The 19,924-nt window shown below is 34.1% G+C and overlaps 2 protein-coding genes across 2 annotated transcripts; both read right to left on the reverse strand.

Moving 5' to 3' along the window:
- Window positions 1–589: 589 nt before the first annotated feature.
- On the reverse strand, window positions 590–7,059 carry LOC120575725 (pleiotropic drug resistance protein 1). Its single transcript, XM_003597770.4, has 20 exons — window positions 6,734–7,059; window positions 6,512–6,632; window positions 6,212–6,385; window positions 5,957–6,116; window positions 5,785–5,861; window positions 5,631–5,684; window positions 4,658–5,332; window positions 4,224–4,540; window positions 3,951–4,111; window positions 3,718–3,821; window positions 3,393–3,621; window positions 3,162–3,286; window positions 2,722–3,054; window positions 2,350–2,640; window positions 2,157–2,240; window positions 1,925–2,058; window positions 1,584–1,811; window positions 1,299–1,470; window positions 947–1,201; window positions 590–853 (listed from the first exon to the last, which is right to left on the reverse strand). Exons 1-20 carry the CDS (start codon window positions 7,057–7,059, stop codon window positions 590–592), a joined length of 4,284 nt encoding a protein of 1,427 aa, XP_003597818.1.
- Window positions 7,060–11,109: 4,050 nt separating this feature from the next.
- Window positions 11,110–18,192, reverse strand: LOC11436363 (pleiotropic drug resistance protein 1). The gene is made up of 20 exons (XM_039830921.1): window positions 17,867–18,192; window positions 17,305–17,425; window positions 17,007–17,180; window positions 16,752–16,911; window positions 16,596–16,672; window positions 16,441–16,494; window positions 15,468–16,142; window positions 15,030–15,346; window positions 14,762–14,922; window positions 14,528–14,631; window positions 14,204–14,435; window positions 13,980–14,104; window positions 13,540–13,872; window positions 13,168–13,458; window positions 12,973–13,056; window positions 12,741–12,874; window positions 12,406–12,633; window positions 12,113–12,284; window positions 11,711–11,965; window positions 11,110–11,619 (listed from the first exon to the last, which is right to left on the reverse strand). Exons 1-20 carry the CDS (start codon window positions 18,190–18,192, stop codon window positions 11,356–11,358), a joined length of 4,287 nt encoding a protein of 1,428 aa, XP_039686855.1. The 3' UTR covers window positions 11,110–11,355.
- Between the last annotated feature and the right edge of the window lie 1,732 nt (window positions 18,193–19,924).

Here is a 19,924-nt window from a genome sequence, read left to right on the forward strand (position 1 = left end):
CCATGGAACTCCAACAAGGAAGATTCTTCCAGAATTTTCATTTTAATACACATTGGAAGAGTGCAAACAATGCTATATTTACATGCACGGTCTATAATAGAGAATATCAATTGAATTAGTGTTTATATAAAACTGAGTTCTGAAAAAACTTTTTATTTACTAAAACTAGTTAGCGGGGTATAACACTGCATACACATAATTTTGCATAGATTCCTTCCTTGACTAGGAAAATTAAGTCTAGATCACTTGATAGATTGACAGCTCAGGCATATCTTCTAGCATTCAAATTCAGCATTGAGAGTGCATATCAATTATCAAGAGAAGAAGAAATAAGAACTCAAGTGATTATAAAAGGTTGGCCTCAAAATATATTTCAATGACAACTCAAATTAATACAACAAAAGTATTACATCATTTATATGCTTGTACATGTATCAAAAGAAACTGCAAATTGGCAGTAGGGTGAAATAAAATTCCTATCAACTACTGCATGTAAGATGGCTACAACAAATACAATATGAGCAAATGAAAATTTGGGGAGGAAAATAAAAAATAAAAAGAATCTTTCTTGTTGGAAAAAGAGTGCAAACTATCTCTTTTGGAAGTTAAAGGACTTGATTGCAACAGCGAAAATAAAGGCAAAGCCCACGGCAATTCCACCGACCACAAGTGCACACCATCCTATGAAGTCGTGTTGGATACCAAAAAAGTCGTCAAGGAAAGTCTTTACATCTTTTCCGCCTTCGGTCGACATAACAGTAGTTATATCTCCAAATTGAGATGCAACCAATCCATAGATGGTCCATGCAACTGGACATGCCCAATAGTACCATCTCCACCATATTGGAATGCTCTGTTATCAAAAGGCAAGAAAAAACAGTTAGGATACATATAACATACATCCATTGAAAAAGTCTTTCACAATGTACTCTATACAAATACTTACAGGTCTCGGGACGACAAATCCTGAAAAGAGATTCCAAATTGCATAAAATGCAGCAGCCACAATAGAAGCAACATGGTGATTTGGTGTCACTGCCACAGCCATCATACCATAGAAGGTGAAGTAGAGCAATGTGAAGTACATGAAGAATAGATACCACAAGAATTTCTCTGCGGTCCAGTCAAATCCAATCATGGCATAGACTATAACTCCATATATCACCGCTTGAGCAAAGACATAAGGTAGCTCTACCAAAATCTGCGACAAAAAGGGTGTTGTTAATATTAGATTTTCAAGTTTTCAAACTCAATTAAGTAATAATCATTTCAGCAGCGTAAACAACAATAATAGTTACCTGTGAAAATGCATATGGTAAGGCAGAATACATTCCAGCAGCCTTTTCTCGATAAAATACAGTCCTTTCAACTGCAACCACCGGCTGCACAGAAGAAGAATTTTGTACTCCAAGGAAGAGAACAGCGGTATACATTGAACCAACAGCGTTCAACAGGTCTTGTCTACTTGAGCTGCAAGTCACCAAAAGGAATTAGAATTACAGTGTAGATAAATAGAGAGACGGCAATATAATATTTGGCGAATAATATGAACTTAATTTTTAACTATAAATAGTTTAACTTACTGTTTTCCACCGAGGTCCCAGAACATTGTTCCAAACATCAAGCCTATGAAGGTAGTGAAGAAAAACCTCACAGCAGTGTATGGTGGATTACGCCAATATGACCAACGTTGTTTCCATAAGCAGGCCTGGCATTGAACCAAGAAAGACTGCGAGAATTGAGTAGGGAAATGAAGATCCTTTGAACCAGGAGCAGGCACGCTAAGTTCTTGAATAAGTTGCTTGTTTCTCCTGAAGAGTCGAACCAAACAATTTAAGCATGTTGCAAATCAAGAAAACAAACATGGCACCAATAGCTACTATAGTTTATAGATTCATATCCATATCCATATGCATTAGTTTACCTATATAAATCTGAATTTTTGTACAAATCGGTAAAGTCAACACCCAAATTAAGTTCTTGTGCTGTAGTTGTAACTTCCAACATCCATGTTGCTGGGTTATATCCATCTTTGATTTTACTAACTCCGTCAATGCTCTGGACAATGAAAGTTATTTGAAAACTTCAGTAACCAGTTACAATCAAGAAAGAGAGTCATTCACTTAAGGTAATATTAAACTAAAGTAGGATCCTACCTCGAAATACTTGATCAAATGAGTAGAATGACGACCCAGTGGTCCAACATATATTTCTTGTCCTCCACGCTTCATAAGGAATAGCTAGAAGTGCATATGGATAATGTCAGATTCAAGTCTAATGAAGAGGAAAAGAACTATAAAAGGAAGCTTCATTTGTCATTGATATTTATTATGATTATTCACTACATACCTCATCAAATGCTTCAAATATGTCAATGCTAGGTTGATGGATGGTACACACAACTGTTCTTCCCGTGTCCACTGTGTTCCTTACAGTTCGCATAACAATTGCAGCCGCTCTAGCATCTAAACCAGAAGTAGGCTCATCCATGAAAATTATAGATGGATTAGCCACAAGTTCGACTGCAATAGTCAGTCTCTTGCGCTGTTCAGTTGAGAGACCACTCACACCAGGCAAACCAACTAGAGAGTTCCTCAACGAGTTCAGCTCCACTAGATCCATGACTTCATCAATAAACATCTGCAACCATTTGTAATGTTCATTAAGTAAGGTCAACAAATGTAAACAAAGCCACGCCGAATAAAGCACGTGCTAACTAACCTTTCTGGTGTTGGAATCAACTCCTGAAGGTAAACGAAGCCACGCCGAATAAAGCAAAGACTCATAAACTGTAACATGCGGTGAATGGATATCATTCTGCTCACAGTAGCCAGAAATTCTAGCAAATGTTTCTTGCTTTTTAGGGTACCCAGAAACCTTGATGTCTCCATCAATATATCCACCTGTTTTCCTACCAGCCAGAACATCCATCAGAGTTGTTTTACCAGCTCCACTTACACCCATCAAAGCTGTGAGAACACCGGGCCTGAATGCACCACTAACACCCTTCAAAAGCACTAATCTGTCTTCTCTAACACCTTGCTCCTTCATTTCCTGCCAGTTGAAATAAAAGTCATGTGAGAAAAGTTATTATTGTTTGAGAAAATATGAATTGTTAAAGATATCTAAAAGCCGAACGTATCAGTTTGTGCGAATCTTACCACTGGCATATCAACAGAGTATACAATATCATCAAAAGTGATAGAATGTGGTTCAAATGGAAGAACCATTCCCTTTTTCTTTCCATGGCTGGACTCTGTAACAGAATCAGCTCTTCCTGAACTTTCTGAAAGACAATAAGAAAAATGTTCAGCTACTAAACTATATGATAAACTACAATATGTTTGCCTTCATGAGTGATATCTGATATGCATATAATCAGGAAAGCTCACCAATACGTGGTAATTCAACTTCTTGTACGGTAGATGAATCATCTTCTGAATCTTCAGTTATTGTTGCACTAGGCTTATCAAATGGGCCTAGTACAGCGAGAGCCACACCAAACGCCACGTTGAAAAGAAAGACAAATCCAACCAATCCCCCAACGCCTATCCAATACCAATATGCATGTGGGAAGAACCCTCGGGTATCGAGATAATCTTTTCCCAAATCAGCAGTAGCCTATAATTAAGTATATAAAATAAATTAGGCTTGCAAATTTCTCAAACAAAAGTAGATGAATTATGAAGTTGCAAGCAAGCTCAAGTAATTAATTACATTGTGCCAACTGTGCCCAAGAAATTCATTGGCCATCAAAGCATTCTGCCCATACATCAAAGGTGAGATCCAGTAACCCCAAATCCACCAGCCTTTGATATCCTCTGTTACAATAGCAATAAAATGTAAGAAACATTAATTAGCTAAGGTTTCATTTCCTTACAAAAAATTAAATTTAATAAGATTTTTATCATTTTTTGTTAAAATTAAATGTGTTAGTCAATTTAACTTACTTCTTGAGAGAATGAAGCCACCCAATGACAGAAATGTGAGAAGTGCAAAGGACCCAAATGTATTGGCAACAATCATGTTTCTACCCAGGGATGCGATGGCTCGGAACAATCCTGAAGCCATCTGACTCATGAAAAACAACACAACGAACTGCTTGAACATCCTGCCAAAAATTCAAGACCTCACATCATAAGTAACACACAAATGCAAACTAGATAGTAGAAGTGACGTTCAATACTACATTCTCCAAACAGAATAAAAGAAACTTCTTTTACCTTCCAACATTTGGATCAAATCCAATAACATAGTAGGTAAGAAACACCCAAAGAGAAACTTCCATTAATGAAACGGGAATCTTGAGAATCCACGAAGGAATAGCATATGCCCATGAGGGATAAAATAGAAGGTCTCGTTGCTTGTAGTAAACAGGAAGCTTAGCAATGGTCATAGAAATCTCAGACATTCCATTAAACATCATCGTTACTAGTGTGAAAAACAAAGCACCGGCATAAACACCCGCATCATCCTGATCATTGCGATGCATCTCAGTCCGAAAAAACAGTGTCATTGCTATCAATGCCATGATGAAAAGCTGAAAAACAAAGCATGAAGAGTAAACAGTTATGTCACAGAAAATCATGGTCATGAATGTATAAATGAAAAAGAATTTCTATTTCACTTATATAAAAGAGCGGGATAGATTCCAAACCTGAGTTAGCTTGAAGATGTAAACAAACGAATTCCTTTTCATGAGCAAATACTCTCTTGAGAAGTTAGCCTTTAAAAGCTCCGTCTTGTTGAGACCATACTCTTTGGTGGTCAAAGCAGCTGGATGGCTCTTCGTCTTGTCAAATGGTACGGAAAGCTCCTCAGCAAGTTTCCTACCAATATGGAAGGATTGAAACGCCTCAGCGAATTGAGTAACAGTTACAAATCTGTATGGTTGATCTCTGCGCACCCAGTACTGTGCTTGATCCTTTTTGGAAGTTACTTCTTGAAGAAAGTCAGCAGCACCTTTCCTTTCAGGACATTTGAAACCCATTGTTTCAAAAAAGTCAAGAACATATTCGCGGGGGCCATGGTATACAACTTGGCCATCAGAAATTAAGATAATGTCATCAAAAAGATCATAAGTCTCAGGTGCTGGTTGGAGCAGTGATATAACTGCAGTGCCATTCATAATGTGAACATATTGTCTCAGAGAGCTCACAATCTGAAAAGTAGTGGAACTGTCCAGCCCAGTAGAAATTTCATCCATGAACAATGCATTGGCTGGTCCAACCAACATCTCTCCTGTAGTTACACGCTTCCTCTGTCCTCCAGAGATACCACGTAACATTTCATCTCCCACCATGGTATCCGCGCATATATCCAACCCCAAAATCTACAAAATTATACAATATAAAACTTAATACCGTTGGCTTGTAAAAAATTCAACATACAACATGAAACATAACTTTATTATGGCATGCAAGACATGATAAAGCCCATGCAAGGACAATGTAAATTGGGAGTAACCAATAAAAAATGCAATGAGTTTAATTTTGATACATTGTCAATTAAAAAGTTTTATACTGTCAACTAATCACTTTATTAGTACTTATGAATAAAGTCGGACGTTTTTATTGAACTGGCGATTATGAGAGGCTAAGTATAATAATTGAACTATATTTAAGTCTTACCTTGAGTACATAATCTGTTGAAATGCTATACTCCTGACCTTCAGTTGCAATTGCCTGTTATATCAAAATAAAATTAGAGATGCAAAGATAGTATAGTATATCAATTACTATACCATTACCGATATTGATTGATAATAGCTTATTTAATGCATACCTTCATGTAGACATCAATATCTGGGTCAGGCTTAATGTTTGCTGCCTTCTCTCTTCTAGAAAGCTCGGATAGCATGTCTGTTGGATCCCAAAAATAATTAACAAGTTAAGCTTTAGCCACATTTCAAATTAGATTTTAAAAAACATTAACTAGGTAGTAAAAATAGACTAACCATAACGTGATCCAACTCCTTGGCACCTTGCTGAGAAAGCCAAGGTTTCCCTCACAGTCATTTCTCCAATATGAACATCATGTTGGCTTATATAGGCAGCAGTTCTTTGAGGTACAAACTCATTCAGTCCATGGCCATTGTAAGTCACACTCCCAGTTAGCTGTACAAATTAAGCATTCGGCATCCAAGTTAGATAATTTTAGATATAAAGTTTACCACCTTTGATCTACAAGTGAGTTATATGATTTTATTTACCTGGAGACTTGGATCAAGCTTTCCAGATAAGGCTAAAAGAAGTGTGGTCTTTCCTGAACCAGGAGGACCTAAAAGTAGTGTCATCCTACGAGGTTTAACGATTCCGCTAACATCTTTAAGAATTGACACATGCCTCTTTTTGGTTGGGATGATATGAAGAAAATTCAATACCCCCTGAAAAAAAAGATATATATATATATATATATATTTTTATTTGGGAGACTCAACTGCAAAAATAAAAAAAATAGAAATAGAAAAAGCCTTCAGCATCAATTTTCAGGTTCTGATATCTATCCCTACCTCTACAACATTAGTAGCAGCATTAATGAAACTAGGCAAAGCTCTACTTCCCACAAACGCTTCAGCATCAATTTTCAGGTTCTGGTATCGAACTTCAATTGTTGGAATATCAAGTCCAACTCTATAATGAGAAGAAAAAACACAAAACATGTTGAGTTATGAGAGAAATAAGATCAAAAGAAAACAATGAAGCAAAAAAAGTACATTTTCTATAATAGTTACCTATCAACTCTTTCCTTGACCTTCAACAGAAACCTTTCATTATCCTCTTCAGCAACCTTAACCAACCTCTCCAAAAGTTTCTGCTTTTCTTGAAAAGCAAGATCACCAACATCAACTTCATGAGCACCTCCATGAGAAGCTGTCAACAAACCTTTTCTTAGACGATTATAAGTAGGTAGCTTTTCAAGTGCAGCCCATTTGAGAGCTTCTTCATCATCTTCTTCTCGAGATGATTTAGAGAAAACCTCAACTCCACTCTGTCTCCAAACAGTTGAACTTCTTGCTCTTAAACTATTAGTAGCTCTGTATATATCAGTCCCTTCCATTTTTGCTGTTATGAAACAGCTTTAACACAAGCTTGTGTGTTTCTGATTTTTCTTTTTAAGACAATGTTATTATGAATTGAACCCAAACAATAAACTAAATGAAGTGTAGAATATAATGAAAGAATGAAAGAATGATGAATGGAAAAAAACTTGTTGTATTGATGTTTCTTTGTGGAAAAGGAAATGAATATGGAATGAGAAAACATGTTTGTATATATACTACCTTTGATTCCAAAGAAGTGGCGGCAATGGAGAGTCAAACGTTGAAATTTACGTGTTTTTTAGAAGGGACAGGAGAGAAATATATGTCAAATGGTCAAATAATGAAGGAGGACTAGACTAGGCATCTTGGTTGGTCATCATGAGGAAACTTCGTCCTACATGACATGTTAAGGTGTCTAACTTGTTGTGGGCCCTATTCAGAGTAAAGTGCACGGCCTTCTCGAACAAAGTAGGTTCTAAACATTAAATCAAACTATTATGTGATCACATTCTTCAAAATCAATTCATAAAACATCTGCAATATCTATTTTACATTAATGATTACATGCATTTTTTTTTGGTAGAAAAGTTTTATACTTTCGCTACATAAAAATTAATCTTTGCAAATAATTCAAAAAATGAAATCAGGGCAATATATTTTTCATAGATATTATAGGACTAAAACAAGTCGGCTTAAGCCATATTATACAACGAAAAATAATAGAGAAATAAATACTACTAATAAGAATCAAATCAAAGAAAAAACAAGAGAATACCATTCCAATAAAAAAAACGGTAGTTAGGAATCAACTATAATTATCTCAGCAGCGACGTCATTTCTTTTCATGTTTCAAAAAACATAATGTTTGAAAAGTTGGAATTTCACATGTTTACTGTTTTATAGTCCTCACTTCCAAAATATTGACAACTAGAACAATCATAACCTTGACATTTAACTCGTGTATATTTTTTTTGCTCCAAACATAACTTTTTTTTTCCAACCAAGTTTAACGGTTTTTTCTTGTGTGTAAAGTTTCACGGTTTTATTGACCGAAAAAAAAAAAAATCAGTAATTTGATCATTTATTTTGATGGTCTATTTATAGACAAAATACACTATTAGAAGTGTGCTTATGGTAAATCACCCTTTTATTAATAATAGTTTAGTAAAAGTGTTATATCTAATGATTATTTCATTCCATTTTTTAATCCGTGTGCAAATTGGCTAAAGCGACATTCATTTTAAAACGGAGGGAGTAATATTTTTACGGGAGAGAGAGAGAGAGAAAAAAAAAAATTAGTTGAATTGACGTATGTATCACAGTTGCGTTGACCAATGTCATGTAACATTCATGCATTTATGGTACACAAATGGAATCCGTCGGTTATAGAGTAAATAAGAAAATTCATTTGAAATTCCAAAAAAGGAAAAAAAAAATCTTTCTTGAAATCGTTAGATGTTAAGCAACTTGTCTTCCGTAAGTTTTTTCTATATGTACGTGAAAGTTTATTGTCTACGTGATATGACATGTCATGTCAGTCACATTGGCAATTTGATTAGTTTTTTTTTTTTAATTTGATTTTTTTTTAAAGATTACGAGCAAATTCTCTCTTGAAATGGTATACTTATATGCAAAATTTGTCCTTTTGGTGACTCGATTCGACTTGAGTGTAGAACTAAAAAAATACAACTCTCTCCACGTAAAAGACCTCTCGTTCTTTCGGTAAATGATAAAAAAAGAAACTCACTCTAAAACTTTTTTTTCTTAACATAGTTAGCTTGATTGATATTTCATTACTTTGTTTTCCCTGTAAATTGATAATCATCTTTGAAACATGTCAGATATTAAATATGAATATCTCTCTTATTTTATATTTAAACTTTGGTTCACTATGTTGTAAAAGTCTAACTTCTCCACTAAATCCAACCCACTCATTCAATATAGTTACTCTAATGCTTAACATCACTATGAGAAATCACATTCAAAAGCATTTGTATAATTTCAATATTTGCTGCTTATACCGCCAAAATATTTGTTTACTTTAAAAAAATATGTTGATAGATTTTAATTGGTGGCTGATGTATGATACAATTCTTAGAATGAATCAATGTTTGGTATGTATCATAAGTTTAAGATAACAAAATCCTCTAAATTAACAAATTACCCTATGAAATTGAAGTTTGTTAATCTATTTAGCCTCTCTTAGGATCAATTTCGAAGAATCTAAATGACAAAATCCTTTACTCTTTAATCTTATTAGGTTTGCAACAACTAAACCTAGAAAATTCCCTCCAAATGATTCACATTAATTGCTAAGTGCTAACCCTAATTATGTATTTTCTTCCAACACTTCTTCAATTTGAAATTCAAAAAATTTTGTTAGGAACCATGAACTGCATTAAATTACATTTATTGCTATATCCCTTGAAAAATACGGAGCTCTTCAACCGAGCGCACATCTTCAAAATAATTAATACACTGTATAAGATCTCTTCTATTATTAAATTCTATGATATATGCAGATATGATATGTATTTGGTTGGAAAAATATATTATTACTTTTAGTAAATATCAAAGTGTAATTATTCCTTTTAGAGCTGTATGTGTAGTTTAGAAATTCTATTAATTGAAGTGACTTTGTTTTTCATGTTAGTAGAAATTTAAAACAATTATTACATGTCAATTTTTTGTTTAACTATAAAAGTAATAAAATAAATAAAATTGACCCGTGCAACAATATAATATTGTATCTTTTTTATTTATAATTTAAAAAATAACGTGAAGATAATGCCCCAATAATATATTGTGATAAAATAAAATAACAGTCTTTAATTAATTAGCTTTTCAGAACTAAGATGTAAAATTTGATAAGATTCAAGTGTCATTGAAGGACATAGTAAGAAAAATTTGATTGTAATATTGTATCTCTAATAATCTAATTTGCGTTTATTGATCGATATCTTACGGGTTAAAGATTATTCATTTGTCTCTATTATAGCCGACAAGACCCGTGCGTCGCACGGGTCAAAAGTCTAGTAAATATAAATGAAAGTACTTATAAAATTTCTTGAAATAATATAGTACTTTAATTGAAGATGTCCTTAACATGTTAACTAAATGAAAGTACATTATAAACCAATCATAAATTGTTATATCGTTAAGTTTGATTTTAGTCAAAACTACCTTAGAATCATGCATTATATGATTTATACTGTTTTTAAGGGATTTACAATTATTAGTTGACTATGAAAGAAAATTTACACAAAGCACAATTTATCAAAAAAAAAAAAAATTTGAGAAAGAAGCACAGAGTATCAAAATTAAACTCTAAATATTTGTACCAAAAAGAAAAAAACTCTATAAATATAACATTTTGTCTCCTTAAAAAAAACATTGTCAAAAGAAGAATGCTAGCAACACTATTTTTTTAGCACTCTATTTAATACTTACTTTATCATTGGATGAAATCAATGTGGACTCCACTATTTATATGGAATCCATTTCCAAAATGTAGGATCACATTGATTTCATATAATGAATTGTGAATATGGGGTGGCTTTATGCTAAGTTACAATAACATTTCTTTGTTAGAATAACATCTTAGATAGAAAATAATCAAGAAGTGAAGAAACAAAGGGATATACAAACAATATTTGGTAACACCTTGTAATTCCTTTTTTTTTTTTTATTATTTCCAGTTTAGGGTTTACATACACCTTGTATTTAAATAGCACGGTTCACATTATATTATCCCCTTCCCACTTAAAACAATTCGTTTCGCTTAACTATGAGTCATACAACTTTTGCATAACATAATAAGACTAGTAAAGCAACATGAAGAAAACCAAAATGCGCCAGTCCAAAAGTTACACAGCTCTTCATTACAAAACAATTATGTATATGCACCAAATTTGAAGAGGCTGAATTTAATATTCCAGCCTTGTCACACAGGACATATTTGACAGTTGATGCAAATAACTTCTTGTATGCAAATTCAGTATTAAGTTGAACAATATCAATTATCAAAGGAACTTAGAATTAAGAACTCAAAAATGAGCATAAAAGGCTGGTCTAAAAAAATACACTATCTTTCATTGATGATCAAAATGATAATACAAAATTATTGTCTTATTCAAATTCAAATGCTTGTACATTTATAAAGGAAGCTTTAAATTGTGTCAAACAAAGGGGAAATAAATTTCCTAAGAAACTAAGGCATGGGATATAGATACAGGTATTATACAAGCTAGGAAAAATTGGGGAGGGAAAATAAAAAATAAAAAGAATCTTTCTTGTTGGAGAAAGAGTGCAAACTATCTCTTTTGGAAGTTAAAGGACTTGATTGCAACAGCGAAAATAAAGGCAAAGCCCACGGCAATTCCACCGACCACAAGTGCACACCATCCTATGAAGTCGTGTTGGATACCAAAAAAGTCGTCAAGGAAAGTCTTTACATCTTTTCCGCCTTCGGTCGACATAACAGTAGTTATATCTCCAAATTGAGATGCAACCAATCCATAGATGGTCCATGCAACTGGACATGCCCAATAGTACCATCTCCACCATATTGGAATGCTCTGTTATCAAAAGGCAAGAAAATGGTTAGGATACATATAACATACATCCATTGAAACAGTCTTTCACAATGTACTATATACTAATACTTACAGGTCTTGGGACGACAAATCCTGAAAAGAGATTCCAAATTGCATAAAATGCAGCAGCCACAATAGAAGCAACATGGTGATTTGGTGTCACTGCCACAGCCATCATACCATAGAAGGTGAAGTAGAGCAATGTGAAGTACATGAAGAATAGATACCACAAGAATTTCTCTGCAGTCCAGTCAAATCCGATCATGGCATAGACTATAGCTCCATATGTCACGGCTTGGGCAAAGACATAAGGCAACTCTACCAAAATCTGTAATAAAGAGGGAGTTGTTAATATGAGAATTTTCAGTTTGCAAACTAAATTAGTAGTAGTAGTAGTTGTAGTAGTAGTAGTAATAGTTTTAGTAATAGTTATAATAATAGTAATGTCAGTAGATTAAACAATGATAATAGTTACCTGTGAAAATGCATAGGGTAAGGCAGAGTACATTCCAGCAGCTTTTTCTCTATAAAATACAGTTCTTTCCACTGCAACCACGGGCTGCACAGAAGAAGAATTTTGTACTCCAAGGAAGAGGACAGCGGTATACATTGAACCAACAGCGTTCAGAAGGTCTTGTCTACTTGAGCTGCAAGTCACCAAAAGGAATTAGTATTCCAGCGTAGATAAACAGAGGGAGATGACAAAATATAATATTTTGTCAATATTATGAACTTATTTTTTAATTAAAAGTAGTTTGTTTGACTTACTGTTTTCCACCGAGGTCCCAGAACATTGTTCCAAACATCAAGCCTATGAATGTAGTGAAGAAAAACCTCACAGCAGTGTATGGTGGATTACGCCAATATGACCAACGTTGTTTCCATAAGCAGGCCTGGCATTGGACCAAGAAAGACTGCGAGAATTGAGTAGGGAAATGAAGATCCTTTGAACCAGGAGCAGGTACGCTAAGTTCTTGAATAAGTTGCTTGTTTCTCCTGGAGAGCCATACAAAATAGTTTAAGCAGGTAGCAAATAAGAAAAACAAACATGACAACAATAGCTTCTATAGTTGATTGATTAATATCTGTATGCATTAGTTTACCTATATAGATCAGAATTTTTGTACAAGTCAGTGAAATCAACGCCCAAATTAAGTTCTTGTGCGGTAGTTGTAACTTCCAACATCCATGTTGCTGGGTTATATCCGTCTTTGATTTTACTCACTCCGTCAATGCTCTGCAACGAAAGTTATTTGAAAATTTCAGTAACTAATTACAATCAAGAAATAGAGTCATTCCCGTAAGGTAATACTTCATTTAAGTAGAGGATCCTACCTCAAAATACTTGATCAAATGAGTAGAATGACGACCCAATGGTCCAACATATATTTCTTGTCCTCCACGTTTCATAAGGAATAGCTAGAAATGCATATGTATAATATGTCAGATTCAAGTCTAATGAAGAGGAAAAGAACTAAAAAAGGCAGATTCATTTGTCATTAATATTTTTTATGACCATTCACTACATACCTCATCAAATGCTTCAAATATGTCAATGCTAGGCTGATGGATGGTACACACAACTGTTCTTCCTGTGTCCACTGTGTTCCTTACAGTTCTCATAACAATTGCAGCAGCTCTAGCATCTAAACCAGAAGTAGGCTCATCCATAAAAATTATAGATGGATTAGCCACAAGTTCAACTGCAATAGTCAGTCTCTTGCGCTGTTCAGTTGAGAGACCACTCACACCAGGCAAACCAACTAGAGAGTTCCTCAATGAGTTCAGCTCCACTAGATCCATGACTTCGTCAATAAACATCTGCAACCATTTGTAATGTTCATTAAGTAAGGTAAACGAAGGTAAACAAAGCCACGCCGAATAAACCATGTACTAACTAACCTTTCTGGTGTTGGAATCAACTCCTGAAGGTAAACGAAGCCACGCTGAGTAAAGCAAAGACTCATAAACTGTAACATGAGGTGAATGGATATCATTCTGCTCACAGTAACCGGAGATTCTAGCAAATGTTTCTTGCTTTTTAGGATACCCAGAAACCTTGATGTCTCCATCAATATATCCACCTGTTTTCCTACCAGCCAGAACATCCATCAGAGTTGTTTTACCAGCTCCACTTACACCCATCAAAGCCGTAAGTACACCAGGCCTGAATGCGCCACTAACACCCTTCAAAAGCACTAATCTGTCCTCTGTAACACCTTGCTCCTTCATTTCCTGCCAGTTGAAATAAAAGTCATGTGAGAAAAATCATTTTTGTCTGAGAAAATATGAATTGTTATACATATCTAAAAGCTGAACATATCACTTTGTGCGAGTCTTACCGCTGGCATGTCAACAGAGTATACAATATCATCAAAAGTGATAGAATGTGGTTCAAATGGAAGAACCATTCCCTTTTTCTTTCCATGGCTGGATTCTGTAACAGAATCTCTTCTACCTGAACTTTCTGAAAGACAATAGGAAAAATGTTCAGCTACTAAACTATATGATAAACTACAATATGTTTGCCTTCATGAGTGATATGCATATAATCAAGAAAGCTCACCAATACGTGGTAATTCAACTTCTTGTACGGTAGATGAATCATCTTCTGAATCTTCTTCAGTTATTGTTGCACTAGGCTTATCAAATGGGCCTAGTACAGCGAGAGCCACACCAAATGCCGCGTTGAAAAGGAACACAAATCCAACCAATCCCCCAACGCCTATCCAATACCAATATGCATGTGGGAAGAACCCTCGGGTATCGAGATAATTTTTTCCCAAATCAAAAGTAGCCTATAATTAAGTATATAAAATAAATCAGGCTTGTAAATTTCTCAAACAAAAGTAGATGAATTATAAAGTTGCAAGCAAGCTCAAGTAATTACATTGTGCCAACTGTTCCCAAGAAATTCATTGGCCATCAAAGCATTCTGCCCATACATCAAAGGTGAGATCCAGTAACCCCAAATCCACCAGCCTTTGATATCCTCTGTTTTCAATAGCAATAAAATGTAAGAAACATTAATTACCTAAGGCTTCATGTCTTTACAAAAAATTAAATTTAACAACATTTTTATCTTTTTTTGTTAAAATTAAATGTGTTAGTCAATTTAACTTACTTCTTGAGAGAATGAAGCCACCCAATGCAAGAAGTGTGAGAACTGCAAAGGACCCAAATGTATTGGCAACAATCATGTTTCTACCCAGGGATGCGATGGCTCGGAACAATCCTGAAGCCATCTGACTCATGAAAAACAACACAAGGAACTGCTTGAACATCCTGCCAAAATTCAAGACCTCACATCATAAGTAACATCAAATGCAAACAAGATAGAAGTGGCATTCAATACCACATGCTCCAAACAGAATAAAAGAAATTTCTTTTACCTTCCAACATTTGGATCAAATCCAATAACATAGTAGGTAAGAAACACCCATAGAGAAACTTCCACTAATGAGATGGGAATCTTGAGAATCCACGAAGGAATAGCATATGCCCATGAGGGATAAAATAGAAGGTCTCGTTGCTTGTAGTAAACAGGAAGCTTAGCAATGGTCATAGAAATCTCAGACATTCCATTAAACATCATCGTTACCAGTGTGAAAAACAAAGCACCAGCATAAACACCCGCATCATCCTGATTATTGCGATGCATCTCAGTCCGAAAAAACAGTGTCATTGCTATCAATGCCATGATGAAAAGCTGAAAAACAAAGCATGAAGAACAAACCGTTATGTCACAGAAAATCATGGTGATGAATGTATAAATGAAAAAGAATATCTACTTGCTTATATTTATAAAAAGAGCGGGATAGATTCCAAACCTGAGTTAGCTTGAAGATGTAAACAAAGGAATTTCTTTTCATGAGCAAATACTCTCTTGAGAAGTTAGCCTTTAAAAGCTCCGTCTTGTTGAGACCATACTCTTTGGTGGTCAAAGCAGCTGGATGGCTCTTCGTCTTGTCAAATGGTACGGAAAGCTCCTCAGCAAGTTTCCTACCAATATGGAAGGATTGAAACGCCTCAGCGAATTGAGTAACAGTTACAAATCTGTATGGTTGATCTCTGCGCACCCAGTACTGTGCTTGATCCTTTTTGGAAGTTACTTCTTGAAGAAAGTCAGCGGCACCTTTCCTTTCAGGACATTTGAAACCCATTGTTTCAAAAAAGTCAAGAACATATTCGCGGGGGCCATGGTATACAACTTGGCCATCAGAGATTAAGATAATGTCATCAAAAAGATCATAAGTCTCAGGTGCTGGTTGGAGCAGTGATATAACTGCAGTGCCATTCATAATGTGAACATATTGTCTCAGAGAGCTCACAATCTGAAAAGTTGTGGAACTGTCCAGCCCAGTAGAAATTTCATCCATGAACAATGCATTGGCTGGTCCAACCAACATCTCTCCTGTAGTTACACGCTTCCTCTGTCCTCCAGAGATACCACGTAACATTTCATCTCCCACCATGGTATCCGCGCATATATCCAACCCCAAAATCTACAAAATTATACAATATACAACTTAATACCGTTGGCTTGTAAAAAAATTCAACATACAACATGAAACACAACTTTATTATGGCATGCAACACATGATAGAGCCCATGCAAGGACAACGTAAATTGGGAGTAGCCAATCAAAAATGCAATGAGTTTAGTTTTGATACATTGTCAATGTAAAAAGTTTCATTGTCAACTAATCACTTTATTAGTACTTCTGATTAAAGTCAGTTGTTTTTATTGATCTGGCGATTATGAGAGGATAAGTATAATAATTGAACTATATTTAAGTCTTACCTTGAGTACATAATCTGTTGAAATGCTATACTCCTGACCTTCAGTTGCAATTGCCTGTTATATCAAAATAAAATTAGAGATGCAAAGATAGTATAGTATATCCAATTACTATACCATTACCGATATTGATTGATAATAGCTTATTTAATGCATACCTTCATGTAGACATCAATATCTGGGTCAGGCTTGATATTTGCTGCCTTCTCTCTTCTAGAAAGCTCGGATAGCATGTCTGTTTAACAAGTTAAGCTTTAGCCACATTTCAAATTAGATATTAAAAAACATTAACAAGGTAGTAAAAATAGACTAACCATAACGTGATCCAACTCCTTGGCATCTTGCTGAGAAAGCCAAGGTTTCTCTCACAGTCATTTCTCCAATATGAACATCATGTTGGCTGATATAAGCCGCAGTTCTTTGAGGTACAAACTCGTTCAGTCCATGGCCATTGTAAGTCACACTCCCAGTTAGCTGTACGAATTAAGAATTCGGCATCCAAATTAAATAATTTTAGATATAAAGTTTACCACCTTTGAGCTACTAATGAGTTATATGATTTTATTTACCTGAAGACTTGGATCAAGCTTTCCAGATAAGGCTAACAGAAGCGTGGTCTTTCCTGAACCAGGAGGACCTAAAAGTAGTGTCATCCTACGAGGTTTAACAATTCCGCTAACATCTTTAAGAATTGCCACATGCCTCTTTTTGGTTGGGATGATATGAAGAAAATTCAATACACCCTGAAACAAAGAAAGATATATTTTGGTTACTTGTGAGACTTAAATGCAAAAGCAAAACAGATCGAAGAAAGAAAAAACTTCAGTCATTTTATGAAGTACTATAATTTTTTTTTTCACTCCTTACCTCTATAACATTAGTAGCAGCATTGATGAAACTAGGCAAAGCTCTACTTCCCACAAACGCTTCAGCATCAATTTTCAGATTGTTATATCGAACTTCAATTGTTGGAATATCAAGTCCAACTCTGTAGTAAGAAGGAAAAACACAACATGATTAGTAAATGACTTATGACATAAGAAACTGATTAATAAGGGCATGCTTAAATTGACTTATTTTAGTTTATCTACATCTATAAACTCTCCATAATAGTTTCTGAAAACAGCTTATACCATATAGAGAAACAATTTCACTTTAGATTTGATCTTTTGTTTAAGAAATAGCTTATGGAATGTCCATGAGCTGGTTTTAGCTTATTTCCATAAACTCTCCATGATAACTTCTGAAAACAACTTATAGCTTATCATCAAAACAATTTTAACTTTAAATTTGATCTTTTGTTAAAGAAATATCTTATGAACATATCCATAAGCTGTTTTCCATGATAGCTTTTGAAAACAGCTTATATCTTACGTGAAAACAGAATAACTTAGAAATCAAGCAAACAAAAAAGTATTTATCAACATACCTATCAACTCTCTCCTTAACCTTCAACAGAAACCCTTCATTATCTTCTTCAGCAACCTTAACCAACCTCTCCAAAAGTTTCTGTTTATCTTGAAAAGCAAGATCACCAACATCAACTTCATGAGCACCACCATGAGAAGCTGTCAACAACCCTTTTCTTAGACGATTGTAAGTAGGTAGTTTTTCAAGGGCAGCCCATTTAAGAGCTTCTTCATCATCTTCTTCACGTGAAGATTTAGAGAAAACCTCAACTCCACTTTGTCTCCATACAGTTGAACTTCGAGCTCGTAAACTATTTGTTGCTCTGTATATATCTGTTCCCTCCATTTTTTGTGCTGTTGTGAAACAGCTTTAACACAAGCTTGTTCTTGTTTTTTTGAAAATTAATAAGACAAGACACTATGAAAGAATCAAAGAATGATGAAGAAAGAGAAGTGTTTTGTTTTGTTACTATTTTGAGGATTGTGTTTTGTGAAAAAATGAATATGGGAATGGGAAAATATGTGTGTATTTATATTGTTTGATTTTTGATTCCAAAAAATCTGGCGGCCATTGAAAAGTCAAATGTTAAGAGTTTATAAGAAATAATTTATTTAAAAAAGAAATTATTATATAAAGGAGTCAGTAATGGAGACCGTACTGAAAAAGAAATGATTTCATTTTTAGTGGTCAAATAAAGTACTTTAGTTAACCGGTGAATAGTGATTAGTGAATAATAACGGGTCCTAAAGTAAAGAACACGGGTCATATGATCTACTATTATGTAATGAGAAAGCCAAATGATATTTCAACAACTATTTTTTGACAATTTTCTCTTTTATATTCACATTATTATTTTATTTTATCTCTCTATTGCTTTGATTTTTGTGTCACTGCCTAAATTTCTTTGTATAATTTAGTTGTCCAAAAAATTGTCACAATAAATGGTTGTTCAAATAACATTGCTCATGATGTAACTATAAGTAGGGATGAAATTAGTTCAAGTCGTTGTATAAGAGTTTCAGGTCGACCCAATGTATTTGTAGTCTTAAAGCGAATTTTAAAAATTTGGAGGTCTAAAACCCTTGCTTTAGTGGCAGCTTCTTTAAACTGGTCCTGATGGGTTTATGATATAATTTACGACAAGACAGGTCAGGTCAGTTTTTTTTCTTAAATACGGAAGATTTAAACTTTTTTAAAAAGTTTATTAAGTTAAAAAAGTCAGGTCACAAGCCATATAAAAACCTTTTAAATCTATAAGGTCGTCTTACATAGATAAATATGAATAATATTGTTTATTACTAATATTATTATATTATATTTTGTACTTCGAATTATATTATAAATTTCTTAATATTTTCAGTAATTTATGTTTATTAATACACATTAATTTGTTTTGCATATCTAAGTGTATTATTATAAACTATAATTAAAATATGATTTTGATTACTTAGTTGATGGTGTTCATATGGAATAAACTTTTAAAATGTCTAACAAGTCAGATCAAATTTTCAAAAGGTCAAACACATGTCTAAAAGATAAACCTGTAACAAATTGCATGTCATACTTACGTCTTAAATTTTTTGACAAGTCAAACTTAAGTTTTTCAAAGACTAACTTGGTATAAGCTATTCTCATCTCTACTACTAAGTTTCAGCAGTGAAGTTTATATTCTTCACTTTTCTACACTTGAATGTACTCCCTCATATCTCTTTTTGGTCAAAAAATTCTAATATAAAATTTTTATTCGTGTTTTTTAACGTTTATGTTTAGGGCATAACTTAGCAGAATATTTTTTTTAATATTTTATTTTTTGGTTAAGCAGTTTGACTAAAATTCATCTTTTTTAAAGTGAATAAGTGGGAGTTCGGAGTTCGAACCTCGGCCATATAATAATGTATGTCTCTGTCAACTGAGCTATGTTTACGGGAATTTTTTTTTTTTTAATATTAGTAGTGGTTATTATCACAATCAAAGCACGGCGGCTAAGGCTAAGCTCACTCATTGAGAAATGCTTAAAAATTCATAAAGCAAAACCCACACATTGGTGTTATTCGGCAAACACACTAGAAAGAATATT

This window comes from Medicago truncatula, chromosome 2 (assembly GCF_003473485.1).
Source record: "Medicago truncatula cultivar Jemalong A17 chromosome 2, MtrunA17r5.0-ANR, whole genome shotgun sequence".
NCBI lineage: Eukaryota > Viridiplantae > Streptophyta > Magnoliopsida > Fabales > Fabaceae > Medicago > Medicago truncatula.